Source organism: Thermobia domestica, chromosome 1 (genome assembly GCF_964235325.1).
Source record: "Thermobia domestica chromosome 1, izTheDome1.hap1.1, whole genome shotgun sequence".
Taxonomy (NCBI): domain Eukaryota; kingdom Metazoa; phylum Arthropoda; class Insecta; order Zygentoma; family Lepismatidae; genus Thermobia; species Thermobia domestica.
In genome coordinates, this window is record NC_137454.1 from 396,266,502 (window position 1) to 396,294,250 (window position 27,749).

The 27,749-nt window shown below is 37.3% G+C and overlaps 1 protein-coding gene across 3 annotated transcripts in view; it reads left to right on the forward strand.

Annotated features, from left to right (window-relative positions):
* Kap-alpha1 (karyopherin alpha1) overlaps positions 1-27,749 on the forward strand; it is a 58,710-nt gene extending 30,961 nt beyond the window's left edge. For all 3 annotated transcript variants that reach the window (XM_081732723.1, XM_081732726.1, XM_081732730.1), the window contains exons 6-9: positions 9,607-9,811; positions 14,096-14,239; positions 20,380-20,539; positions 23,211-27,749. In XM_081732723.1, the coding sequence (XP_081588849.1) occupies positions 9,607-9,811; positions 14,096-14,239; positions 20,380-20,539; positions 23,211-23,401 (700 nt within the window). In that variant the 3' untranslated portion in view covers positions 23,402-27,749. The remainder of the gene's footprint in view (positions 1-9,606; positions 9,812-14,095; positions 14,240-20,379; positions 20,540-23,210) is intronic.

Consider the following 27,749-nt stretch of genomic DNA (forward strand, 5'->3'; position numbering starts at 1 on the left):
GCTATAGAAATTAGAAAATTCTAAAGTAGGAGATGTTACATATATATTTTAGTCTTCTGAATCGAGGTTGACATTAAAAAATCCGGCAACGTCCAGAACTGATGAATGTCTTTTTACAGTCTCTTAGAAAAAGAAAATTAAACAATATATGAAAAGCAAATGAAATTTTACCAATCACAAACTAAATAAAAGAGTTCTACAGAATTTTAGTTTAGCCAATGAGGCTATACATTAGCAAATAAATAAAAACGAGAAGATATTGAGCAGGAGCAGGAATACCTGTTAGCATGTGCAGGCAAGAGCGAAGAACCGATTAGCCCTATTGAAACATAAACGGCACGAACACGGTAGATTTGAAAAGACACATCGAAATCCAGGAAATCTAAAGGAACCGGATTATCGGTGAGAGAAATTTTGAATGTAAGAAATTTGTTGCATTTTCTGAATTGAATCTGGAATAGAATTCTAAACATAGAACGTTAATTAGCAACACCACAACAAACAATCTACAAAATGTGAGCGAAATCGAAAGAATACGAGCTAAACAAAGGCATATATATTCGTTGTATATTTGGTTGTATCTGCATATATAAAACAACTGTCTTCAATATGTACCCGCGAGCGGAAAGTGGTGAAACAATAACGTGTCAAGAGACAGATAAAAGTGATTTTAAAAAAAACTAAGTTTTGTAGTCAATATTACAATATGAAACATTCTTTTTACTAAAAATCTTCGAAATGGTTCGGTAATGTACTTCCATAGTTTATAATATAGATTATATATATTTGTTGTGGTCAAGAACTTATGCACCACGAAATGCAAGTATGAATAGCGGATGTATAGTTGCAGTTGTATATTTAGTTCTCCATTCCGTGTACGAATTGCTATGGAAGAAAAGAATTATTTCCTAGCATCAGTCAACAAGGAAACTGTGTTACTATCTCGAATCGTTTAAATGAAGCCTCATTTGGATTAATGTTGGTTAATCTGAGTTCACAATTCGTGTTCTAAATTCTTGTTTAATTAGCTCTGTTTCATTGTACTCGGCGGCCCTTCTGTATAAAGGCATGGAAAACGGGGATTTGTAATAAAAAATATTTTTATAATGATTGTTTATTAATTTTAAAAAATCACATTTTCTTCGTAAAGTTCTAACGATAATGAGTAGTTCCAGCAACAGGCAGGTAGTAAACTCAGTAGTCTTCCTCGCTACTAAAGGAGAAAAAGAAAAGTGGTAGACATGTCTGAATCAGTGTGCGTTTCACTGTAACATATGAAAGGAAGTATCACATTGCAAATCTTGTATCTAAAATTATACGTTACTAGCAGAATACCCGTTCTTCGCACGGGAGGAATGTATGTTCTATTCTTTTAGACATAAAGGGCTGAATTTGGATTTAAATGGTATCGGAAATGTCACTGTTCATCTTAGCGATCCCGAAAACCGTGGATTCGACATTAAAATCGGTTATTTTCTACCATATATATAGTCTGGACGGATTTAATTTGCTTATAATTTTCATAAAAATGCTCATAATGAAATCAAATAAAGTGCAAACGGTAGCGGAAGGATTAAATTTTTACTTGGCAACACTGTTAGATAAGCGGCAACTCTAAACACGTTGAGAGAGGGAGAGGGAGGGCAAGGGTCAGTTTCTTACCAAATTCCATCCGCCGCCAAGATCACCCGACCTTACCCCCTAGACTTCTGGCTTTGGGGTCATGTGAAAACGGAAGTTTATGCAAAGAAGCCAAGTGGTTTGGAAAACTTAAAGGACAAAATCGGCGTCTGTGGCTGGCATTTCGGATCAAACACGGCGGAACGCTGTGAGTGGATTCCAGCGCCGCCTACGCGAATGTGTGGACGTAAATGGCGCCCAGTTGGAGTTGGAGGTGGCGGTGAATGAACTGAGCTAGTGCAGATTACAGGTAAAAATGTAATCCTTCCGCTACCGTTTGCACTTTATTTGATTTCAATATGAGTATTTTTATGTAAATTATAAGCGAATTAAATCAGTCCAGACTTTATGAAAACCCTGTATATATATATATATATATACTACCCCAAGCTGCGGTTCTGAATTTGGATTTAAACGGCATCGGAAGTGTCACTGTTCATCACAATGATCCCGAAAACTATGGATCCGATATTAATATCGGTCATCTTCGATCATTTTTAAGTTAATACCCCGCAGTGTTCGAAGTGGAAAAAAAGCAGAGGCGGTATGTTTTATTACGATTTTAACTCGACATACCCGCTATGTAAATGTTGAAAGGTGTGTTACCTAAAAGAGTGCATTTCTGTTTACACAATAAGTAAAGGCCATTGGAAAGCGTTTCTGTAGTTACGGAGGGAGGGGGGTATGGAGATACTTTGATTTCCCACCAATAACTTTCTGAAAAAAACATCCCCTTATATTGTAATATAGAAAATTATACGAAAATGCTAAAGCCGAGTTTTTAAATTAACAGTTTCCTGCGGGAAACTTCCGGATCTCCACTCGACTGAGGGGTATTCCAAACCCCCGAAAGATCTGCCCCTCTCAGCAGACAAGGTCTAAATCCACCCATACTCAAAACACGACATTTATATACATGCAGGCAAGAAGACACGCACATATATAAGAAAGAAACCATTCAATATGGCGCATCAAAATATAAATTAGACATACTCCTTTGAAGACACCTCATTTTAAATACAAAAGGTAGGAAAAAGATAACAAAAATGTCGGTGTTGTCAACTTAGAAATTATTTCTACATAAGAAATAAAAACTTCTTACGTGCAAAGCTATTCGTTAATTTCTTTGTATAAAAATGGATTTATTAAAGGTATTTAGCATCTACTCTCCAGTGACAGTATGTCTTGATAACTGAAAAACCAGAGACGGTATGCCTTCATCCAGGGACGGCATTAAGGGTGGGCGGGGGTGGGCGACCGCCCACCCGATGGACGGCCTCGCCCACCTATTCGCCCACCCCAACAGAAGTAGAGTAATGAAGGTGACATCCTGTACTTCAAAAGCAATAGGTATTACTCTGGATTGTAATGAAAAATGTTGTAGGACAGTTTAACTCAGCAATGAACAATGATTTTAAGACATATACTTGTAGTAATACTTGTATAATGACGCCAAAAGTCGTGATTAACTTTTAAATTAAAGCATCTCGTGAACTACGAAGCCATTTAATCCGATTTCATAGGGCTGGAAAAAAATGTAAAAATAATCCTCGTAATTGCCGCAGACACATGAAAAAAAAATTGTTAATATCTCTACTTGAATTTCAGTTATTGACATATACGTGATTTTTATTGTTTTATGCATTATTACTATTGTTGTTACTGTAAATTTCCTTTTAGGAAAGAAAACTAAAGTTTCTCCCCCCACCTCTCCCCATATATACTAATAGGAGGAATATGTGTTTATTATTCCTTGAAGTCCATTATTTGACATCACAATCCATGTAAACCTTCCTTTCTAATTCCTGTTTTTAGTCCAGAAGGAAATAACACATACAAAAAATAAAACTTACATGGTGTATCTAGTTTTTTCCCCATCATTCCCAGATAATTCGCAAATTGCTGAGGACCAATAAAGTTAGCACGGCTAGAATTGCTAAAGTTGTTTCCCCTCGCATGGTGTAAACGTGATTGGCAGCATGTTCCATAGGACATGAGTATGGGTGACTTGCTTTTATACAAGCTCATTTAATTACACATTTCCATATTTTGTTTCTTCATTAGCAATACAGGCTGCTCACGTTAATCCAAACCCATCCCGAATCCTAACCCTGCGCTTATCCGAATGATATTTAGCCGGCGGGGTTGATATTTTTAGACTGGTTGCTCAAACAGAAACAGTTGTTGTGAATTGTGTGACTAAATCAGGTAACTTTTCTTGAATACAAGACTGTTTCAAATTACTTTTGAATGCTTAACTACATATACGGTACTGTACATATTTTAGATTAGAAATGAACCTTGACAAATATTCGTTTGTAACTGGATTTGTGGCTTTTGAGCACTCCCTTTTACGCCAAACAATTTAATAACCCGAACAGCTCAAGCAAATATTCGAATTAACGCGTGCTTTCTGCTGTAGTTATCGAAGATTATTACTGGTCCACATTTTGTCCGCACAGTTACCATGAAAATAAGCAGATGCGAAATAATGTTGCTCCTATTGATCTTCGAGTGTCCCCGGTGAGTTCCGGATTCGATTCCCAGCGGGAACACAAGTGATTTGGATCCTACTCTAGGTTCCGTTCTTAGGAGGTTATCATCGTTGCATGGAAGGCTATGGTAAATCATCATGATTTCACTTTGCCCAGGGACCTTCGGACAGGACACTGCATCATCTTAATGACCTTCCACTAATCGGTCATCGAGTCCCTTGTATATTGCTGAGGTGTCGTCAGTGATACTACACAGAAAATGATGGCTTCTAATGTACTATCTTCGTATGGTATTCAATATATAGTATTATTTATGGCATTAAGTATCTTCTGAACCACTAACAAAATACTTTTTACCCGTTTATCTTAGGTTGCAGCTTGTGTGGCTATGAAGAGAACGTTTAGGGCAGTTATTCTAACACTTCCTGAGATAAGTAATGAAAATCGCAGTCGCTCTTCTGAAGAAAGACGTCTATTGAGTGAAGTTAATTTTCAGTTTGTGTTCCAACTCAACTTGTTCACACTTTTTCTTGGGAAGTTGAAAAGATTGCCACATTATCTACAAAATAAGGAGAGCACACTGGATGATGCTGTTTTAGTTACGAACGGTGTAGTGGATTATTTTGCTGAAATTCGAAACACAGTGGAGGAGTTCGAAAAAACTTGAAATGAGTCTTTGAGTCTTGCTGAAAATAACGGTATATCTCTAACGGGCCCAATGTCCAGAACACGATCACTGCCCCATCATTTACATCAGTATATTATGACTGAGCAAATATCTGTTGAGGAAGAAGATATCTAATCCCAAGAAGACTACAGATTTAGGATATTTCTTGCTGTACTTGACAGAATACTTGAAGAAATATTGAAGAAATGAATAGGCGTTTTACAGAAAATACAAGTATTCTATATGGGATAAGCAGTCTTCATCCTAAAAGTGAACACTTCCTCTCATTTGAGAAAATCCAACCACTTGCACGTCATTATGGATAGTGTCGATAGTGTAAACGTGGAACTGAAACTTGTCCTGAAAGTTTTGAAGCCTTATGAGGAGGAAAAGCAATGCAAAATTACCTCCGGTTCTCACTTTACTGAAGTAAATAGCCATAGATGCCGAAAGCCCAGAAATCTAAATCTAAATCAGTTTACCGAAGTAATGGATAGTTTCAAAATTGCTTTCATGAAATTCACAAATTAGCCGTAATTGTTGTCACCATTCCTGTATCTAGTTCACTATGTGAGCATTCTTTCTCGTGTCTTAGACGGGATAAAACATATCTAAAAAATCGAATGTCAAACGGTCGCCAGAAGCGGATCTAGAAGGTAAAAACTGGGGGAGCAGCCACACCCCAGACTTTGATAGGTGTATTGTGAGCTTACTATAAACTTCGAAAGATATATAAATAATAGCTTAAATTATTTTTATTATCCAGAAAACTGGGTGGCTTAGGCCCCTCCGGCCCCGGGCTAGATCCGTCACTGACGGTAGCCTAAGCGATCTTTGCTTCCTCTCAGTAGAAAGAAAACTTTTAACCCTTTGGGGATCTCATGGTACAATTTGTACCATACGGGGTGTTTCATGGTACATTGCGTTATAACTCTCCTATTTGAGCTTTTTCGTCCGGTTTTTTTTAAGTCCAGAGGCATTGCAGAAGACATTACGTATGGTTTCACACCTTCCTGTGTCGAGACATAGGAGGTGATGACGTCATAATTCTAAAATTTATATTTTCGTGTAATACTTTTTTGGGGGGGTTTATGTAAAGTATTTTTGGCGGGCTTATTTTTGCACGTAGAAGATTGAAATTTTGCACAAACATGCAGTCCACTGAGTAGTATTTATCAGATTTTTTCTTCAGATTTCTGCGTTAAAACAGGGGGGATCCAGAGGGTCAAAAAGTTGAAAAAAGGGATATATTTACCCAAAAATCCCGTTTTTCCTCATTTTCCCGCCTTAGATACATGATGGAGACAAGTGAATGGTACCGCCTGAAAGACAGTTCTATTCTGAAGAGAATGATGTGCGACACATGGCCCTAGGGTAATTAGGGAAATGTCAGGGAATTTTTATCAAAATATACTTCTGTATAGGGAAATTTTGGACATTTTCGGTACTAGTTTTGTGCTGGCTTATTTTTGCACCTAGAAGATTGAAATTGTGCAGAAACATTCAGTCCACCGAGTAGTATTTACCAGATTTTTTTCAGATTTCTGCGTTAAAACAGGGGGGTACAAAGGGGCTAAACGTTGAAAAAGGGAAATTTTTACCAAAAATCCCTTTCACGGGATTTTCCCGCGTTATATACATAATGGAGACACGTGAGTCATACCGCCTGAAAGGCAGTTCTATTTTGAAGAGAATGACGGGCGAAACGTGACCCTAGGGTAATTAGGGATGTCTCAGGGAATGTTTAAAAATTTCCCTCTGTATACGGGAATATGGGACATTGTCGGTATATTTTTTTTTTTTGGCGGGCTTACTTTTGCACCTGGAAAATTGGAATTGTGCATAAACATTCAGCCCACCGAGTAGTATTTACCAGATTTTTTTCAGATCTCTGCGTTAGAACAGGGGGGCCCAAGGGGGCTAAAAGTTGAGAAAAGGATATTTAGACCCAAAAAATCCCGTTTTTCCTCATTTTCCCGCCTTAGATACATGATGGAGACACGTGAGTCATACCGCCTGAAAGGCAGTACTATTTTGAAGAGAATGATGGGAGAAACGTGACCCTAGGGTAATTAGGGATGTCTCAGGAAATTTTTTACCTGAGATCATGGTGTTTTACGGTAATTTGGGGCATGGTGGGAATTCCTGATAAAATTTCTCCCGCCCTTGGTATTCAAGATTGAAACTTGAAATTTGGCACACACATTCAGTATACCAAGTACTATTTATCAGATTTTTTTTAGATGGCTACGTTCACACAGGGTCGCTCCAGGGGGGCCCAAAGTGCGAGAAAAAATTTTCCCTCCGAAATTTTCCATTTGACATCATTTTCCCCTCCTGGTATATGCAAGTGGTATAATTTGAAAGCCAGCTCCGTTCTGAAGAGAATGAGGTATGAACCATGATCCTAGGATAAATAGTGATGATGCAGTAGCTGCTTGACTGAAAGTCTAAAAAATAGCCCAAAAACCCCGGATCTCTTAAGGGCTAATGAATATTGCTGTAGAGGATGTGGTAAACGCATTCATGCTGGACATAAAAATCGACGCATGTTCTAGCGCAACATGCTAGTAATGAAAAATGCTCTTAATTTAAGTGCAGGTATAAAAGTTTATTGTAAGCTTGTTCGTACCATGTGATCTGCCATTCACAGTTTAAAATACGTTGTTCTTTCTGTGGATCATGATGAAGTTTTGTTAACTGCTATTTACTTATTTATCAAATTTATATATATATATATATATGCTAACTTGAGGTTCAGTGTCAAAGATATCTGTGTATTTTATGTTATTAACGAAAGGTAGAGTATTATCCGTTAGTCTGTGTTTTTTGAACCTTTTTTTATTTCTATGCATTTATGTGCATTCTTGGAGGGAGAGGAGGTAAAGCTGTCTTGAACTTCATGGACTACACAGTACATACCGTTATTATTATTTTTTTTTTTTTTTTAAAAAAACTGTAAATATATTTAGTGTGTCTGCCACGCGGAATTCGGTAGGTCGAGCATATATCCACGAACTCCCGCAGCCCATCCTAAGTCCTGAATTTCTTCAGTCCCACCAGGCGAATACCGGAATTGTGCCTTCTATAAGGCCAAGACAGCTGTTTTCCACATCGCTGTTCCTTCCCTATTTCGGTTTGAGCCTCAGCTAAATAAAGAGTATAAAAAATGAAACTTAATTATTGTCAAAAAACATGTCTACATTGCCCAGTTCTCATTTTCATTGTCCGCCCACCCGGCAACTATGTCCGCTTTTTTCCGCCCACCCCATCAAGCGTTTCTGGCGCCGTCCCTGCCTTCATCACTGAAAAACCAGAGGCGGTATGGCATACCACCGCAAACCGCCTCACTTCGACCACTCAATACCTCCCCCTTCCCTAAATTTCACCGTCAAACTGAAATGATAAAAACCATCTCAGGTCCGAATCTCACCTGTGTTCAAAATTTGGTCGAGATCGGTCGGGTAGTTCAAGAGCTACTAAATGAAATAAAATTTTTGAGTTTTACGTCCCATGCTTATGCCGGTTAGGCTAAAGGAGACGGCGATGATGAGAGATGAATGAAATGGTGGAATGAAAAAAGTAGGAGGAAACGGGAGAACCCCGAGAAAACCCACGCACATGGTGTTTGTCCACCACAAAGCTCACTTGGCGGGAGCAGGGTTTGAACCCAGGACCCCAAGCACCAGAAGTGAACGAAGAGTTACTAAGTTACAAATATAGTCACTTTCATTTTTATTTATATGGATTATTAGCATTTAAGGGAGAAAACGTTCGAAGATGAAACATACCTATTGATAGTAGTTTTCTCGAGACAATTGATAAATTTATATTGTGTGATAAGCACAGCGCACTACGCCATGTCACCTATTGAAATGAACTGATACTGAAAGTGCACTCTTTTCAAGCTGCTCATTACAATATAGTAAGACGATAGTATACAGTATGGTTAATGAAGTTGAGCCCAAAATGATTAACTTAGGGGATAGGGTGACTCAGTGATAGAGCTCTTATCTCTGGTGCGTGGGGTCCTTGGTTTGATCCCCGACCGAGTAAGTTTGTAGTGGACATCATCATATCCGTTGGGGCCACGGTGGCTCAGTGGTAGAGCGTTCGCCTGTGGTGAATGGAGTCCTTGGTCCGATGTGAGCTCGCGCCACGTGAGCTTTGTGGTGGACAAACACCGTGTGCGTGGTTTTTCTCGTGGTTCTCCCGTTTCCTCTCACTTTCTTCATTGTACATTTCATTCATTTCTCATCATCACTGTCTCCTTTAGCCTAGCCGGCGTAAACGTGGAACGTAAAAGTTAATGATTTCATTTTCATCATATCCCTTGGTTTTCTTGGGGTAGTCCCGTTTCCTCCCACTGTCTCATTCCACCAGTTTCTTCCATTATCATTTACTTGCTTTAATCATCCGTCTCCCTTAGCCTAACGGACATAAACGTGGGACGTTAAACTACAAAATTTAATTTATTTTTTAAAATTTTGTTCAGTTATATTATTGTCGAAAGAGAGGGATCCATGCCGACAAATGGCACCTCGAGCTTCACAAAATAACATGGTTGAGGGTATTTTTCGAGGGAAAAAAAAAGGCGTTAAAAAGTCTTTTGTTGCCAGCCTAATTTAGTTGATAGATTTATTTATTTGTTTACTGTATATGAACTCTTCAATAGCAGATTGAATCCACTTACTGTAACACTCAGACTAGTTATAAGTTATGTGCTGTTGATATTAGGTATTAATTAATTTAAGTAATTTTCAGGCACAACCAACACAACGTAGTGTCGGCCGCTCTCCGAGCTGTGGGTAATATCGTAACGGGAGACGACGTTCAGACGCAAGTGGTACTTAATTGTTCAGCGCTCCCGTGTCTTCTTCACTTGTTAGCATCGCCTAAGGAATCAATTAGGAAAGAAGCGTGTTGGACAATATCGAACATTACTGCTGGAAATAGACAACAAATTCAGGTATGCTTGGAAAGTCCGTGGTACCTGTGTACTTCTAACAAGGCATTGAAACGTGTACTCGAGATTTAAGTAATGATTAACTGAAATTATAGGTAATTATATTAAAAGTTAATTACAGAATTTATTACATACTAATTGTATTAATTAAATAACTTAAATCTTACCATAAACAGGGGGATCATGCTATAAATTTAGTAGAACTACAGAATATATTTGTTATAGAACTATTTGACTTTAAATTTTAGTATCCTCTAGAAGATCCATAGAATACTCGTCGTCCTCTTCATTCACTCTCTTCTCATTGAGGTAATACGGGATCAAGTTCTTTCTTCCGTTTTGCACTCTTTCCATATGTACTCCATATATCCCATAATGGGAGTTCAAATATAGTTAATTCAAATATATGATGTATGTAATGTCCTTAACATCGACATGATGCATCATTATGGCTTTCGATACCTTGAGGAGCATATGGGTGTTTAATTGTAGCATATACATTTGGAACTTATTTATCTGAATACAGTAAAGCCGCAATTATCCGCGGAGTTGGGTGGCATGGGCACCGCGGATAACCCGAAAAAAGACTTAAAAATGAGGTGCAGGCACAAAAAAAAAAAAAAAAAAAAAAGTATTTCAGCATAAAAACTGTTTTATTGTTTATATTTCTCCGTTCGTCAAGATCAATGATCACAGAATGTAAAAGCCATGACCAAAACAAGAAAGCAAGAGCCTGCCGCTCGTCCACAAATTCCGAGAAGCCTATAGGATGACGATGCACAATAAACTTATCAGTAATTTTCGACCTTCGCACTAAAGGGCTTATCGTATTTTTCCCGGTTGTTGGCTTTTTTAAAGTTGGTAATTAACCTTCCAGTTGTCGCCCGCGGACTCTCACTCTGCAGTGAACAATGAATGTAATTTACTAATCACTCTTCCCAATTCCCCTTTTTCATACCTTACAACAATCGCCTTGTGCTTATCAGAGTAAAGTTGCACTTTGAAAGTGCACTATTGTTGGAAATATTGATTTTTAAAATGCAATTTATTTTTATGTTTTAGAACATACAGTAGTTATTTCCATGCGGAGTGTCAGTCCTCCGCGACTAACTGGAGCAGGGTTTAATTTTTTTTTTTTTTCGTGGCACTCGCGGATAATGAGGACTTTGTTGTACTTCAAAACTCGTAGCATAATTGAATTTAACTACTATGCAGCAATAAGAAATTTCACTAATCAAAAAATACAGATATTGCAGGTCATTAACTCACTCCACTAAAATCTTGAATACCTTAAACACTGGATCTGGGCCTTGTTAATTGCTTGACAGAGATACTGTTATCATGCATAGAATATACTTAAATTTATTACAGTATCTCTGTAAATGTTGAGTATGATTGTACTGAAATGAATGATTGTTGTTCTTAGTAAAAATAAAAATATTCTTGATTCTTCGTGTATGTACACTCATGTCCAAAATGATTGTCGCATATCTATAACTCTTGTTGTGCGAATATAATTGGATAATGATATCGCAGGGTACTTCTAATAATGTTACTTTGTGTACAATCGGGATATGTATATTTGTGGTAAATTTCATAGAAAAAATATAAATACGAAAATTAGAATGAGTACATCAAAATGTTGTTAAGTGGACAAGAAAAGTTTTTTTTTCGTTATATTGTTTTTATTTACAGCTCTTTTGACATGAAATTTACCACATACATATCCCTGCCGATTATACACATAGTAAGTGTTAAAAGTACCCTGCGATATCATTATCCAATTATATTCGCAAAACAAGCCTGTTATAGATATGCGACAATCATTTTGGACATGAGTGTACATGAAAGGCTTGTTGACTACGTGTTATATGAAATTTGTGTATGTTGTAACTATAGGTTAAATTTACTTAAAGGATACTGGGAAGAGAATAACGTATAGGAAGGATAAACACTTATGCATAATCATACAGTTGTCTCTCTAATTTATGATAACTATAATTTATTACGAGCTTATGAATCCAGAACACAATTTCCCATGCATGTTATGAATACACACACGTGTGCAATGCAAGAAAAGGTGTATAAAGAAATATTTCACGAAATATAATAGATCTATAATAATATACTAAGCTGGATAAATATATGAAATAGTCTGCCACATAAATGCATGAACAATCCAACCTATTGAAATCCAAACAAAACTTCCTGGAGAAACTTCAACCATGTAAGACACTGAAGGAGTGGAAAAGCAAACGATGACATGAAACCCCAAAGACGAAGACAAAAAATAAAGAAAGAAAGAATAAGTTTAGTACATGCGAGGGTGCTTTAGAAAGTAATGTCTCCAAAGTGTTGTCTTTATTTGTGTTTGACAGATAACACCAATACAAGGTATCAGTAGAATGCTTGCAGCGTTGTTACCAAATGGTGGCATCATTTTTTCAACATAGTTCCCATTACAGGCAACGTACTTGCGCCAATGCAAAAGAAGGTTTTTCATTCCGTCGGCGAATAATTGTGGTGGCTGCTGACAACACCATTGCCGAACTGCTGTTTCCACCTCCGCTTCATAACTGTAGCATTGATCCTTAAGGTGATCCCTAAGTTTAGGGAAGAGCCAAAAGTCGCAGGGTGCAAGATTCGGACTATAGGCAGGGTGAGGTAGAATGTCCGTGAACCTCAGGCGCTGCAGTACTTCCTGAGTTTTGTGGCTTGTGTGGGGACGAGCACTGTCGTGGTGCAAAATTGCATGTTTATCTTTGCGTTGCGTTGCAATCTGGCCCGCAGTCTCTTTAGGGTTGTCTGACCGTTTCGCAGAAATTCAGTATGCACGACACCATCCAAATTCCAGAAGGTCAACAACACTTTGCCAGCAGATGGGACAACTTTATTTTATTTTATTTTTCGGAGGAGAGGACGTGTGGCGGTACTTCATCGACTGACAGTGCTGACGTCAACACAGACATGCCCGTAAACTGCAGTCATACGGCAGTGAATGTTCCTGGGCACACAACCTTCCGCAGTCAGAAATTCAATGACAGTTCGCTGTTTCAACCGGAGGTCACCACTGGATATATTGGATTGCTTCATTACTCTGGAACGGAAGAGATAGGAGGATGAAACAATTGACATTCTATAGCTTAAACATCAATGCGTTAATGATAAACAGTTCAAAATGTTTCCAAACACTATTGGCCAAGTAGTGGGCTTGGAGACATTACTTTCTGAATGACCCTCGTATGATTTACTATGATTAGGAAAAACATAATCGGATTGTAGGGTAACTATTCTCTTATCTCTCTCTCAAAAACAAAAGAATATTCTAGATTTATATTTCTGGTAAAACTTATGGAATAGCCGTACATACACGAAACTTCGGCAAGAGACAATGAATAAGGATCCCAAGCCAAAATTCAACTGCCTTGCATGTTTTCCTCCAGAAACTTAACAGAATTCTCTTATATATGCCTACTGGTATATCTATTACGTAACTGACTCATATTCCTTATATACGTAACTGACTCGTATATATTCCTACTTATATGGGCATATATAAGAGAATTCTGTTGAGGTTTCTGGAGGAAAACATGCAAGGCAGTTGAAGTTTGGCTTGGGATCCTTATTCATTCTGGTTTACTAAACATCTTATGTAACCCGGAAAGTCTTCACAACTGGATTGAACTGATGATCTTCCACACATAATCTATTAGTAATTACTAACTTAAGTTTTCGTCTTTTTCATACATCATGTTCTGTATAAGAACAAATTCAGTAAAATTTCAAGTATTTGGAGGAGGAAAAATGTGAGGTCTTCGTCTCACCGTGCTGGTGCGGTAAGCGTTAGCTAAGGATTACATTTTCCATACTTCAGCTCAAACATTCCAACTATACCGCAGCTGTAGTGTTGGAACAACCAAGTGTGTTCATGCAGTCTGAATACTGAGTGAGTGGCTGGGCAGAGTCGCATCACCTGGGAAGCTGGGTTCGATTTTCAACTCACACTTTTTCGTTCTTTTAATTTTGGCTGTTGTTTCATAGTTAAGGTAGATTTCATATAATAAATAACTGTAAAAAAAATATCGTGAGGATATTTGTAGGGTGAAGACAGGAAATTCAAATTGAAGATAGTAATTTGTTATCCTACAAACTTGGAACTAGCATTTGTACTAAGATATCAAGATTTATAAATTCTTTGTTTGGCTATTTTGAAAGAAATACCAAATTATAAAATACCTAATTTTTACTTCAGTTTGTATCTAATAAAATTTACTTTTCTTCATCCAGGCTGTAATAGATGCGAACATATTTCCAGTATTAATAGATATTCTAGGTAAAGCAGAGTTTAAAACAAGAAAGGAAGCTGCCTGGGCCATAACAAACGCAACATCTGGTGGCACTGCAGAGCAAATACGTTATCTTGTTGATCAGGTAAATAATATGTCATCTTTTATTATTTCGTAGTAGGCCACAAATTTATGTAATCACTTTAGAGCGTATTTATATAGACAGTAACTACGTGACCTCTTATTTCAAGATTGCGCCCACCTGGATTCTTCACAGCTTTTAAGTTTCTTACCTTACCCGCACTTCCACTCTCTCTGTCTGTTGAAGCGTTATAGTAAAAGGTGTGTAGTGTACTTTTTCAGGGTGTCTGTCGGTCACGAATGTCACGAAATTTAGCTTTTGGGTCACGATTTTTTAAAACTGTACAAATGTAATAATAGATTGGAAAATTTCATTATATAAAACGTCAAAATTCACCACTAAAATTGTCAGTGGTCGGCTTTAGACGCTACCAAATCGCAAGCAAAGTACGTTTCTATCGCATGGATGAAAATTCGGCCTAATTCGCACCCAAATTTGCTCTTGAAAATGTTAAGAAATTTTATGATTTGGTGAAGAAAAGGTCACGAAAAAGTCACGAAATTTCATTTGGGAATTTTAGTAGACACCCTGTTTTTAGTTGGAGATTGTTTTCATTATTTTCTTGTGAGTAATTTTCCTTTTCTATTTATTGGGTGTTCTAAAATTGGCGCCTACGGACCACAAAGTAGTATTCTACAAGTAAAAATAAAGCAGAAGTGCTATACAATGTTATACTCTATGAGGTCTCCTTTTAGGTATTAAGACCAACCAAATATTTGAAAATACGACAACGTCGTAGATAAACTTCGAACTATTAGCAGTGCTTTATGAATCCGTCAAGCATTTGCATCGAGTCTCACCAGATGGCAGTGAAACCGATAGATAATGATACTAACCCTGTGTGTAAATGTCCCTACAAATTATGTCGTACTGCAAGAAAAGTCAGATCTTGAAGAACGTCTGTATGTGCCTGCTTCTTTGTTAGCATGTAAGCTCTATGTTTATTACAATGATGGTAGCGAGTTTTGTATTTCTATTTTTAAAATTTTTTCTCTGTTTTGACAAAGAGCGATTATCTTGGCCAAGCTCTTTAACCCCTTGAATCGTAGCCCTGTAGATAGAGTGCAGAACCTCACTACACTGCTAAGCGGGAGCATTAGGCAACAAATGTGCAGTCACGTTGGTTGTTAATACCATAATTGTTTTAAAATTATTGCAGTTAACATTTGAGTCTTCTGTTGTGTAGTCGTTAGTGATGATCAACTACGATAGCTGGATGAAAATGATAATAGTTTTCAAATTTGTAACACGGATTGAATGGATCATTCACATACGTCCAATCTCTGACAGACTTAGCCTAGTCTTCGACATCAGATTCATCGGAATATTCAGTCACTACATTCACCCTCCTCTTCCTCCGGAACATAATCTGACGAACTATAACTTTCCTTTTCCTCCATTTTCTACTGCTTTTGTAATACAAAGTACACAAGAACAAAAACACATGTCTCATAAATATCAGGGGTTCTTACTCTCATCAACGATCGTGCTTTGCTCATTGCTTGCAAAGGTCACGTCCTCTAATGATGTCACAGCAACACGTAGATTTCGGTTTTCCCTGACCAGAATTATTCGTACGTTTTCGTGACCACTACTATGCAAGAATATTTCCTCTTCAGCCGTTGGAACAATCTATGTACGAGCCGTACGTACTAGGGATGACCACAAAGTTCCGGTTCCTTGTGGAACCGGATCTTAGGAACCAGTTCCAGACCTATATCCGAAATTCCGTTTCCAGACCTGGATCCGAAAGTCTCCAAAGACCCGTAAAGGAGGCAAAAAGTTCACCTTCAAAACATTGCAGAGAGAACCACGCGCTTGTGCCCCTCAGAAAAAAAAAAAAAAAAGGTCCACCAGTGGGTGTTTACCCAAATGAGACAAGCGGCCGGCGCCTCCCTGTCGCTTCCACCATTTCATCTAGCACACTGTTCACAGCCTGCCAGCAGCTCGGGTTTAGCGTAAGGATGGCCACAAAGTTCCGGTTCCGGTTCCAGACCTGGATCCGAAAACCCGGAACCGGATCCGTTCGGAGCCGAAAACCGGTTCCACCAGGTAGTCAGACGGTTAATGGAGTCAATTCGTTAACATGTTGATGGTTAAATTTAGGTTTCACGTCACGCTAATGTGTGAACCTGAAAACATTTAAGATTTATGTGTTGCATAAACATTCATATGTTCTTAATCGTTTGTCACATTCACAAGTGTATATTTCGCGTGATTCTTTTGTCTGCCTTCCACAGAGTTTCTCTGTTAATACGTAACTTGTCCCAATGCCAATAGACGAGGTTACTATCAGCGTCTACTCGCTGTAAAGACTCAACGAATCTACTGAATGGATTCTTTGTCTGACTTCTAACATCTCACGATTATGCACGAACGCTAAGGGAGACGGTGGATGAAGAAAGTGAAGTAAAACGGGAGAAACCACCAACAAAGACCACTTGATATGAAGACCAGAAGTGAGTGTCCTATCACTGCACCACAGCGGCCACATTGATGGATTCGTAGATCAGTACGATCGTCTCTCAACGAAATCCCGGAGAATATACCATTACAAAGCATTTTCGCTTTATTTTCATCTGTAGAATATGTTTTGTATTTCTTCGTGGACACCAATTTGAGAATATATAACCTTCCCGTGGACTCTCACCTTACCACAATATAGCATTTTGTTATGAAAGGGATGTGAGGTATTCTGGGTTCCCTCACACAACAGTGTGCACTTTCAGTGACATTGAACCGGAAACTTACTTTTCATTTAACATAGAGCACCACCTTACCAGGGTGCAACCCAAACTACTAGTCCAATTAGAAAAATTCCAGGATTTTAGATTGAAAACCACCTATTTCCAACAATTCCCTCTCTTTCCATTTATTCATGTCTTGACTCATAATGGAATTGACCTATATTCCTGGATTTTTTATACACTTGATGTATATTGACTACTAAAAATGGCGCTCATGAACTACAGAGTACTATTCTACAAGTCAAAATAAAGCAATATATATATATAATTGTATACCTTTTGGGTCCTGACGCGAATTGATTGCACTAGGTGGCAACATCGTAGATAAAGAACGCAGAGAACATCTACCAATCTATCAAATAATTACATCGATTCTTTCCACATGGAAGTTCAAGTCGATATACGTTGATACTAACACCACTTATTAGTGTAGCAATCGATGTAACTGTTTGATGGATTCGTGGAGCAATGGTAATGTTTGAAGTTAATCTGCGACGTTGCCACATTGTGAAAGTTTGATTCCTCATAGGGGCTGAAGATGGTCCCGGAGAGTATTCCATTATATAGCATTTTCACTAGTGCTCTATTGTCCGTGGGCGTCATTTTTAAAACACCCGATATATATTTAAAATATTGAATGAAATTACAGTATAGTGTTGAACATCTAGAGAGGGGAAGAAGTAGGGAGAAGATAGTAGTAAGCCATGTAGGAATGCTGTATATAAAAAATAAGTAGTAGCTGAATATTTCAGGATCATTTTAGTTTGTAAAAGGAAATACGAGGGCCACTACGAAAGTTTTGAGGTGTGAAATAACTTACATACTTAAAATTATTTAACACTTACATTTTCTCAAAGTATTCACCATTACACTGTACACACTTTTGCATCCTCGAAAACCACTTTTGGAAGCAGTGTTGCCAGTCTTTTTTTTTTCAAGTGTTGAAAGTTAATTCTCGTAAGCCACTACAGCTTCTTGAAGGCTTCAAAATCTCTTCCCACGCATGCGATCTTTGATCCTGGGAACAGGAAAAAATCACATGGGGCCAGGTCAGGGCTATACGGTGGATGTCATAAGTTTGACCTCCGTAGATTCTAAAAACTGAATTGTGTTGTTGGCCGTGTGTACGGACGCGTTGTCATGATGAAGCAAGATCCCGCGCAATCCAGTTCTTTGACGCCGTTCCCGAAGCTTCTGGAACACTTTCGTTAGGCAAACAGTGGTGTACCACTGAGCAGTAACAGTGCTTTGTTCTTCAAGTGGAACAGTTGCAACATTGCCAGATTTGGAGAAGAAAGTTGCGACCCTCTTCTTCCCCACACTTCGCGGTCGCTTCACTTTCATGGGTGGATTTTCGTCTGGAAAGACCCAAACTGTAGACTGGCGTTTATTTTCAGGGTCAGATTGATAGATCCAAGTCTCATCACCAGTAACAATGTCATAGACGCGTCGAGAATTGCCTCCATCAGATCTTGCAAGCATTTCTTCACACCATTGCACACGCATGCGCTTCTGCTGTTCAGTCAAAGTGTCAGGCACCCAACGAGATGAAATCTTCCTGAGCCGAAGATGATCATGAAGAATTTTTGTTACTCCTGCCGATCCAATGTTCACTGTAGATTCAATGTCCTTGAAAGTTGTTCGGGGATTTTCTCGAATCATTTGTTCCACAGCGGCAATGTTTTCATCTGACACAGCTGTTGCCGGACGTCCAGTCTCACTTCATCTTTAAGCGATGTCTGGCCTCTTCTGAATTCACCAAACCACCGAAAAATTGTAGCACGGAAAGGAGCAAGGTCCCCAAATGCCCCCTGTAAACGGTCAAGGCTTTGTGTCTCGTTCAAACCAGTTTTGAAATCGTAAAGGATCATTGCCGGAAAATGTTCCCTTTCGAGCTCCATTCTAGACAGCCGAATACTGCTCACATCAACATACAAGTGAAGGCGATACGGCCACGCCGATAAGCGAGGTGAGTTGAAACTTGCTTCGCTCTGGATACCACTACCGAACGCAATTGTTGGAATTCAAATACTGTGCCACAACAGTGCGTATCTCAAAACTTTCGTACTGACCCTCGTAAAGGACAAGGTTAGAATGGAGTTAGTTACAAGAATGATATAACAACAGACAACGAAATTCGTAGAACATATCAAATAGAAATGAGTAATTAGTCGAGGGGCTCCTCTCTGGCTGAATGTACTTAGCACCTTTTTCTCTCGAACCAAGAGACCCAGATTTGATTCTTGGTGGAGTACATGTAGTCTGGAACCTTCATTTAATTGTAGGTGCATATTTTGTGTAGTCTTATCTCTGAAGAAAGAAAAAAAAAATAATAAGGAGGCGGAAAGGAACAAGTAACATCAATGTAAACATATTATAAATTGACGTGTCATCCAGTACTGTCGTCTGATTTCTTTGGATAGTTTCTGAAAAATAATAAGATAAAAGTAATTAACATCAAATTATTTATAGCTAGCCGTATTTATGCATACTAGCCATGACCCGCGGCATCACATTTTCTCAAACTATTTGTTTCATACCTAGTTCTGTAAATTAAGAAAATTTGGTGGTGAACATTAATGTTAAATGTTGTTTTGTAAGTATTTCTCTTCTTTTAATGTAGAGTTTATAAACCGCTAATGGACAACATACTGTTCGTGATTCATATAATCATTCAAACAGGTTGTGTCATTTCCAGATATACACTTAGAAACAATTTAATAATCTTTTTACATGTATACACAGGCGCCTCGGTAAATATTAAACTTTCATTTTTCAAACTAAAAGAAGTTTAATAATTTTATCCATGTGACTTCTCTCAAGAACCGCCACAGCCCCTATACAAACATTTGAGCTTAATGGGCAGAGAGCAAATAACCCTGACAACATATAATTTAAAATTTGATGATGGATTAGCCACTCTGTTTGTAGCCTTAAAATATGTGAGACAAGCCACAATATAATTGGTAAGGTTTTACCAGGTCATTGAGCAATAGGAGGAAAGAGGTAGACGGTCAGTTCTAAAATAAAGTAGTTTGAAGTGTATATAGTTGTACAAGCCTCGTGGTAATCAATTTAAGTGCACGGTACTGGAAATAATTCTTACTTATTGTTTGTGGTGTTTATTATCTTTCGAAAATTATGATGCTGAATCTTTGGTGTGAAAGTATATTTAAGGTTGTATTTAGAATCTTTGCTTATGTGTAGTTGGCGTTGAAAGGAGCTATTACTTATAATAACTTGTTTCATCGTCAACGCTCGAGCAAACATCCTATTTACGACTATTTAATGTAATGTTTGCTCTATTTGGATTACCATCCTATGGAGTAAACGTTATAAGCTTTGTAGTGTAGACTTTTAAACGGTATTGATTATATGATTGGTTGTATCTTCCAGGGTTGTATTCCACCACTTTGTGACTTGTTAACAGTGATGGATGCTAAGATAGTCCAAGTTGCTCTAAATGGTTTGGAGAATATCCTTCGGTTAGGAGATCAAGACGCAAAGACTCACGGAGGAATCAACCCTTATGCTGTGCTGATTGAAGAGTGTTACGGTATGTATTTTCCTTTTAGCCAACTTCATGCATCCATCCACATTTTATGCTGTATTATGTAAAATAACAAGGGATTTGTAAGGAATGTTTCAGCATCAGAAGTGTTTCGTATCTCTCAAGACAGATATGGGAAGAAATCACTTAGGTATTACTACGTGAATTGTATTTAAAATGAAGACCTTACCCATCTGGTACACACACTATTGATAAATTCTTGTATCCTTCTAATGTTACCGTCCTACTACTATTTCGTTCCGTCTTCTCTGTTACTTATAATGAATAATTAAGATGTAAGCTAGGATTTTTAAGCACTAAAAAGTCTGAAAATAAACCCGCATGAGATCACGAAACGTTCAACAGCAAAACACACGTAATTCTAGATTTTGTTTTAATAACAATAACAGTGAAGAGTCGGGAGAGAATACTGTTGCGGTAGAGTGGCTTCAAACATCCACTTGCATTTCTTATCTCCTTCTCTTAAACTGTAGGACTTAACCGAGGGACGCTGAGCTTCTACTAAAAGCTATTCCTCGAAATACGGTTTAAATCCTGTTCTCCTGATCCATATTCTGATTCCACAAATGCTTTCTTTACTTCAGACACCCTGGTCCATTTGTGTTCAGCCTGGGGAACATGTAATTTTCATCCAACATCTGGAACAACAGACTAACAATTTGGAAGAAGATGCGTTTGAGTTTCGTCGAAGGTAGCATAAATCATTCTGAGCGTAAAGCTGTCCAAGGACATTGAGTAGATACTAGCACTGTTACTTCCTACTAACTTAAGATCAAACATTTCCCTAGTAACTTTATTTATTCACCAAAGATTTACACAAGTTGTTTTGTTTTATAATAGGGAACATTGTGGTCTAGTGGTTAGAGCGTTCGATTCCCGGCCGGTGCTTCCAAACTTTCGGCGTCCACCGAGAGTCGTGAGGCAAACTGGGGAGTCACGTGAAATCAAGACGTGACGGCCACTAGGTATAGAAAGCTCCCGATACGACGGCGACGCAGAGCGCTGACCAGGTGCTCGTCGCTAAGTTGGACATAGTTCAAGTAGTCGCTAGAGGATGGCGCTGAAGCAGGCTTAGGCTCACAAATGATTGTTACACCAAATGGTTTGTTTGGTGTGTAACTATCATGCACCAAAAATCTAAATAAGCCTTAGCATGCACAAGATTGATATACAGCAATAGATTCTATGATAAATAAAAAATCAGTAATTTTAAACTGTGCTGCTGCAGAAGGAATATCATCATACGATGAGAGGAAAGTACATATTAAGAGAGGACTGTAAGAGGCAGAAGAGATTAAGTATGCAAACAGGATGATGTCATAAGCTTTCATTCATATTCATTTTATAGCATCATTATTTGTACGTCATATTTTTTACACATACATTTTATGTAATACTTCACTGATACCTTGTGTAAACAAAGAATACTACTATGCAGATACTTCGTGCCATTATATCTTTTTCTAAATGTTCCTCTACCTAAGTTCACCAGTATTATATCGTATATGGCTATTAAATAATTCTTGCCCAGTAATCATTTTCAATTTATATTTTACTGGAAGAAATTATTCAGGAAAATACTGTCTTCAGGCTCTTCGCGAAGCTCGTCACCACTTTTCAAACATAAGACAATGAAGACTATCAAAACGCTGTTATATGAACTAATAATTGTTCTCAAGATCTGATCATAAACTGCGTACTTTTTGGTCTATATAAAAAAGGTTTCGAACCGGTTATTACAAGGGAGAATTAAGAAACTAAGGTTACAAAGCCGATATTTCTGAAATCTCGTTTGTTATAGAAGAATGAGGAGAGTGCGGTAATTTTAATACATGGAGTTGGCAACTGTGCAGTTTCAGCCACCCGCCACCTACGGCGCTAAGCTGTAGGTAAACAAATGACGACTGGTTTGGAAAACTGATCTCGTGAGTGGTGTCGAAAGTTTGCTGCTGGTGGTCAGAAACCCACCACGGCACCAACAGTTTTTTAACACAGCTCGCTGGGACATCATCGACCACCCTCCATACACCCCGCAGTTCGCTCCAAGCGACTTTCACCTGTTCGCACACTTGGAGCACCTAGGCGGACGTCGCTTCTCTTCAGACAAGGACGTGAAACACTTCATGACAACATGACTGAACACACAAGGACAGGATTTTTACCAGGAAGGAATCTTCAAATTCATCCCACGATGCGACAAGTGCGCCAACCGATATGGAAACCATGTCGAAAAATATCTAATGTGTGTACTACCTGTTGGCTGTATTGGTTGTATGAATATATATATATATATATATATATATATATATATATATATATATATATATATATATATATATATATATATATATACACACATTTCATTACAGGCTTTGTAACCTCACTTTCTGGTCACCCCTCGTACTACCTCGCTTATTTTGTATATTTTTTTAAATTCCTCTTTGTCTATTTTTTTCACAATTTTCTTTTTAAATGAAGACTAGCTTAGAAAAGAGTCTTAACTAGGATTGTATTATTCATTTTTTCTAACATAGAATGAGAGACCCCCATACTCACTCTCCTCCCCTTTACGCATACTACTTTTAATAAATAGTTGAAAAAATAGTTGAAGAGTAATAGACGCAGTTAACTGGAAATCGGATTGTTATTTTTTCAGGCCTGGACAAAATCGAGTTCCTTCAATCGCATGAAAACATGGAGATTTACCAGAAGGCATTTGACATAATTGAACATTACTTCGGAAGCGAGGAGGAGGACGCCCGAGTGGCTCCGTCAGTCGATCAGGATGCTCAGCAGTACCAGTTCAACGCCGATCAAAGTGTTCCAATGGGAGGCTTCCAGTTTTGAATGGAGGGAACGCCTCTGCCTGTGTAAATTCCATGGAAGGTGAGAACGGCTGCGAGCATCGGTCTAGCTCAGTCTTTAGTTATTTTTGAAAGAAGAAAATATATCGTTATCAGGACTTTGCAAAAAATAATTTAGTAAGCCTTCTCATTTATACTTGCAATGGCAGAAATTTTCAGAAATTTTTCTGTTTTGTAAAAGAGAAAAAGGAGAGAGAAACAAACAACCCATTACTGCTTGATATTATTGTATGCTGTTAACAGTCAGGTTTCAACAATTAAGTTTCCTGTGTGCTGACTCATTTTTGTGTAATGCTTTGTTCCGTCATCCATATTTGTTCTCCACTCTTATAGCCTGTTTATTTGTGTACAGCGTTAAACTAATCTGCAGGTTCTTTTTGTATAGCTTACGACCTTTTTATTTTTTTAAATGTAATTAAAGAGCAAAAATCGCAAGAATATTGTATTTATAATCTTGAAAAGATCCGTAAAGGCCATAGTAGCATTATTATTGAATTCCTTTACAGTTCCTTCCAATGTATTCATTGACGAAAGATATTTTGTGTGTTGCTTGCCATTATTCGTTCTTTAGGAATTATCTCAGGCAATGCTTTGTATAGAAACAAATTCTTGCATGTTAGAAACAAAACAAAAAAAGGTTGATTTTTTTTCCTTCCACAAATACTGAGAGAATGTAGTAAATTATTTAAGAAAAAAAGCAGTTTCTGCTTCATAGAGTAATGAGAACCTCCCTGTTGAAACAGAAGTGCTCTTGAAGTATCAAAACACAACTTTCCGTATTTTTAGTCAGACGATAGATGTTCGGCTGTCCATAGGAGATTTCGATAATTATTGAATCCGTACTCATGTTTTGCACAACTCTTTAGCGATACATCTAGCGATTAAAAAACAAAGAAATTAGATGTATTCTCTAAAACCATGTTATAGTGTTTCAGTAAGAAGAAAAAATCCATTTCGTTTATTTGCTAAGAAAAACAAAGTATGAGTGAGGTGATAAAATGTGCTCCCACGTGGTTGTATGATGGAAATGAAAAATATCTGGGCCTAAAAAAAGGTGATGGTCCGTGGGAGACTTGAAGTGAAGTTGTATGAGAACATGACACGACGATTTTTTGTGACAGAAGAAACAGTCGACTGTAGACACTCTCCACACCAAATGGACAACAATTACATATCTGTTGATAGACGTGTACTACGTAATGTAGGGAGTGGCCGTTTATTTGTTTTGCTTCGAATGAGTGCATATTACTTTGGTTTAATGTTTTTACATGGTATTAAGAAGTCTCGCCGTATAGAATATATAGAAAGAAAAGCGATTCCTGCGTTATTTCGAGTTTTAATATTATCTTCGCAGCAGAAGTGATGTACAAAATACTGTGTCAATTGCTTGTAAATACATTTTTTGTTGCACATTTATAGCTATTTATTATTTGTGGATATATTATGCTTCTTCATGCTCAGCTCTTTGTCCACGTTTGTAGGCCTCGCGGCTTGTTAAATGCTTTGATGCATCCGGATATTTTTTGTTCTTCTTCACATGAATCATTTATTAATAAGAATGCGAAATTGGAACTACTTCAGATTAAGTGTACATGGCAGCTTTATATTATTAGAAATGTTTTAAAAGACAAAAATATGGATCTGAGCATACATTATTTTTTCATAGGTGTGATTTGCTTTCATATTAGTTAAAGTGCTGATATGTGGAGAGAGCTTGTGCCTTTTCAATGTGTGTAAGATATCTAAATAGAATATTGGTGTATATTTATTTGTAATGAAATTACTAAACAGGTCGTTGGGTCTTTTAAAATATTTGAGTTTCGTAAATGAACTACCTCAGTTATAATCCAAATGTGATACAAAGGTCATTCAAAGTGCAGACTCCATGAACTGAAAACCCTGAATTCACTTACCAATGGAGAGGAAGTCCGCCTTAAATAGTAGTCTTTACGAAAAAAGTAAAGATATGTACCTGAAAAAATATAAATTAACGAATCTTCCTGTATTATACTTCGTTTCATGATTGGCACCATTTGAGTGACCCTTGTACTTAAACATTTCTACAAAACCGTGGCGTGAATAGTAATTTCAAAAAGTTAATATCAGTTATTGTATGCAGTAAAATATGTTAAAAGGTATTCGCTGATTCTGTTCCACTCTTTCGTATTTTGTAAAATTATATTTAGTTGGTCTTGGAGATGTTCGTCATTGACATATAAATCTGCAAGGAGATTTAATTGCAATATATGTACTTTTCAAGAATTATTTTTCAAATACTGTTTTGCAAGGTACTAATGAATTGTGTTGCTCTTAGAAAATACGTAGAGCATAGGGTGTCTCAAAAGGAAGGGGCAGTACTTCGGAAAATGGTAGTATGGGTGATTCTAAGCAAAAAAGTTCATATGAACATGGGTCCTAATCTCAACTATTTGAGAGCTACAGGTTGTGAATCATTTTTGACGTCATGTTGCTTATTGCTTACGCTGTATTCATTCTTCAGAGGTGAGACAGCTGATTTAAAAGGTGATTGAATTGCCTTTTCAACGGTATGCAACATGTGACAGTGGTGTCTTTGGAAGGGAAGTTATTGAGGGAAATTTGAAAATCAGTGTTGCCATCTAATTCCCCTTCATAATCTTAATTTTCCCTCAATAATCCCTTCTTCAAAGACACCATTGCTGCATTTTGCATATCGTCGGAAAGATCATTCCATTACCTTTGAAATCCTCTATGCCCCATCTCTGTAGAATAATTACAGGGTGAACAACACGCAACATAAAGTGAAAAATGGTTCACAACTCGTAGCTCTCAAACCGTTGAGATTAGGACCCATGTTCATATGAACTTTTTTTGCTTTGCTTTGCTTAGAATCACCCATATTACCATTTCCCAAAATATTGCCCCTTCCTCCTGGGACACCTTATATATTTCGAACTGGTGGGCGGAATCAGCAAATACTCTTTAAATGTCTAAATTAAGGAAAGAATTTGATGGAAAAACCATCTTAATTAAAGCAGAGCAGAGCATGCACTGTATTTGTTGAATATCTTCCTTGTGAATCACTACACTATGTGTTTATTTTTTCCAGTTAATGAAGCACAAGCTGAGGTAATAGAGGAAACCCTATTTTTTTCCCCTTGTGTGTATGTGGATCAAAAAATATCTTGTAAAAATATCAAATTGTTAAGAAAAAAATTTTGCCAAAAAATTGTACGAATCATATATATATATATAGCATTATATTAAAATTAAAGAAAAAAAGTGTTGTATAATAAAAGTAATATTTGTATAGTATTTACTGGATGAATTTTTGTAAGTTTTAGTGAATCACATCTATGAATTCACTTTTTTTTAAGGGGGGAGGTACTGATGTTCCTAAGTGGGTCTTCAACATGTATAAAAGTTTATCAGCAGAAGCCACTCCCTGAAACGCTTAACAGGAATCGGGAGTTTTTTTTTATTATTATTATTATTTTTTGTAGACAGAAGCAATAGTTCATTGGACAATACAGGTGAGTTCAGTTGAAGCGAAAGGGAATTTCTATTGTGAAAGAAAGTGGAATATTCTGACAGACGCTGACAAAAGAGAAAAAAAAAGTAATACTTATATATATATATTAAAAAAGACTGCTCTATCCTCCTGACCAATGACAAAGTGCGTGCGTGTGTGATTGATGCGATGGTGCGTGCGTGAATGTTGTGTGTGTGAATGAGTGCATGCAATATGCTATGCACGAATTTCTTTTGTTGCTATAGCACATAGTTTTTGCCTCATGCACTGCAAATTCTTCGGGGGGAAAGAAATATACTAGTGAATTGTTCTAATTTATTCTGTGATATATACCAAAAAAAAGCAAACATCCATAAAACGTGTTTATTATGCAGCGCAGAAAGAAGCTTAAACTATGTGCAATAGCAGTTTGAATATTATATATATATAAATAAATAAAAAAACTAGATAAGATAAATTTAAGAAATTCGCTGTTAATTTTTTTCAAAAAAGAATGTCATTGAAGCTTTTTATGTTTTAAAAGAAAGACTGTGGGGAAAGAAAGGGAAAAGGAGGAGGGAATCAACTCTTTGATAATGCTAGTCATATCTGTCCGGATTTCAAATATCGCTTTGTTACACCCTCGTAACATTCAAGTATTCCTGGTATTTTTTTTTTCTCATTATAATACAAAGAAACAGTGTTGATTTTCTCTTCCATGTAAGATGTGTATTAAAACAAAACTGGGATTCAATTCGGCCATGAAAGAAAAATTCCAATTCATTACATAGTCATGGCATGTAAAATGTTATATCTTCAAATAAATTGGAAAACAAATCAA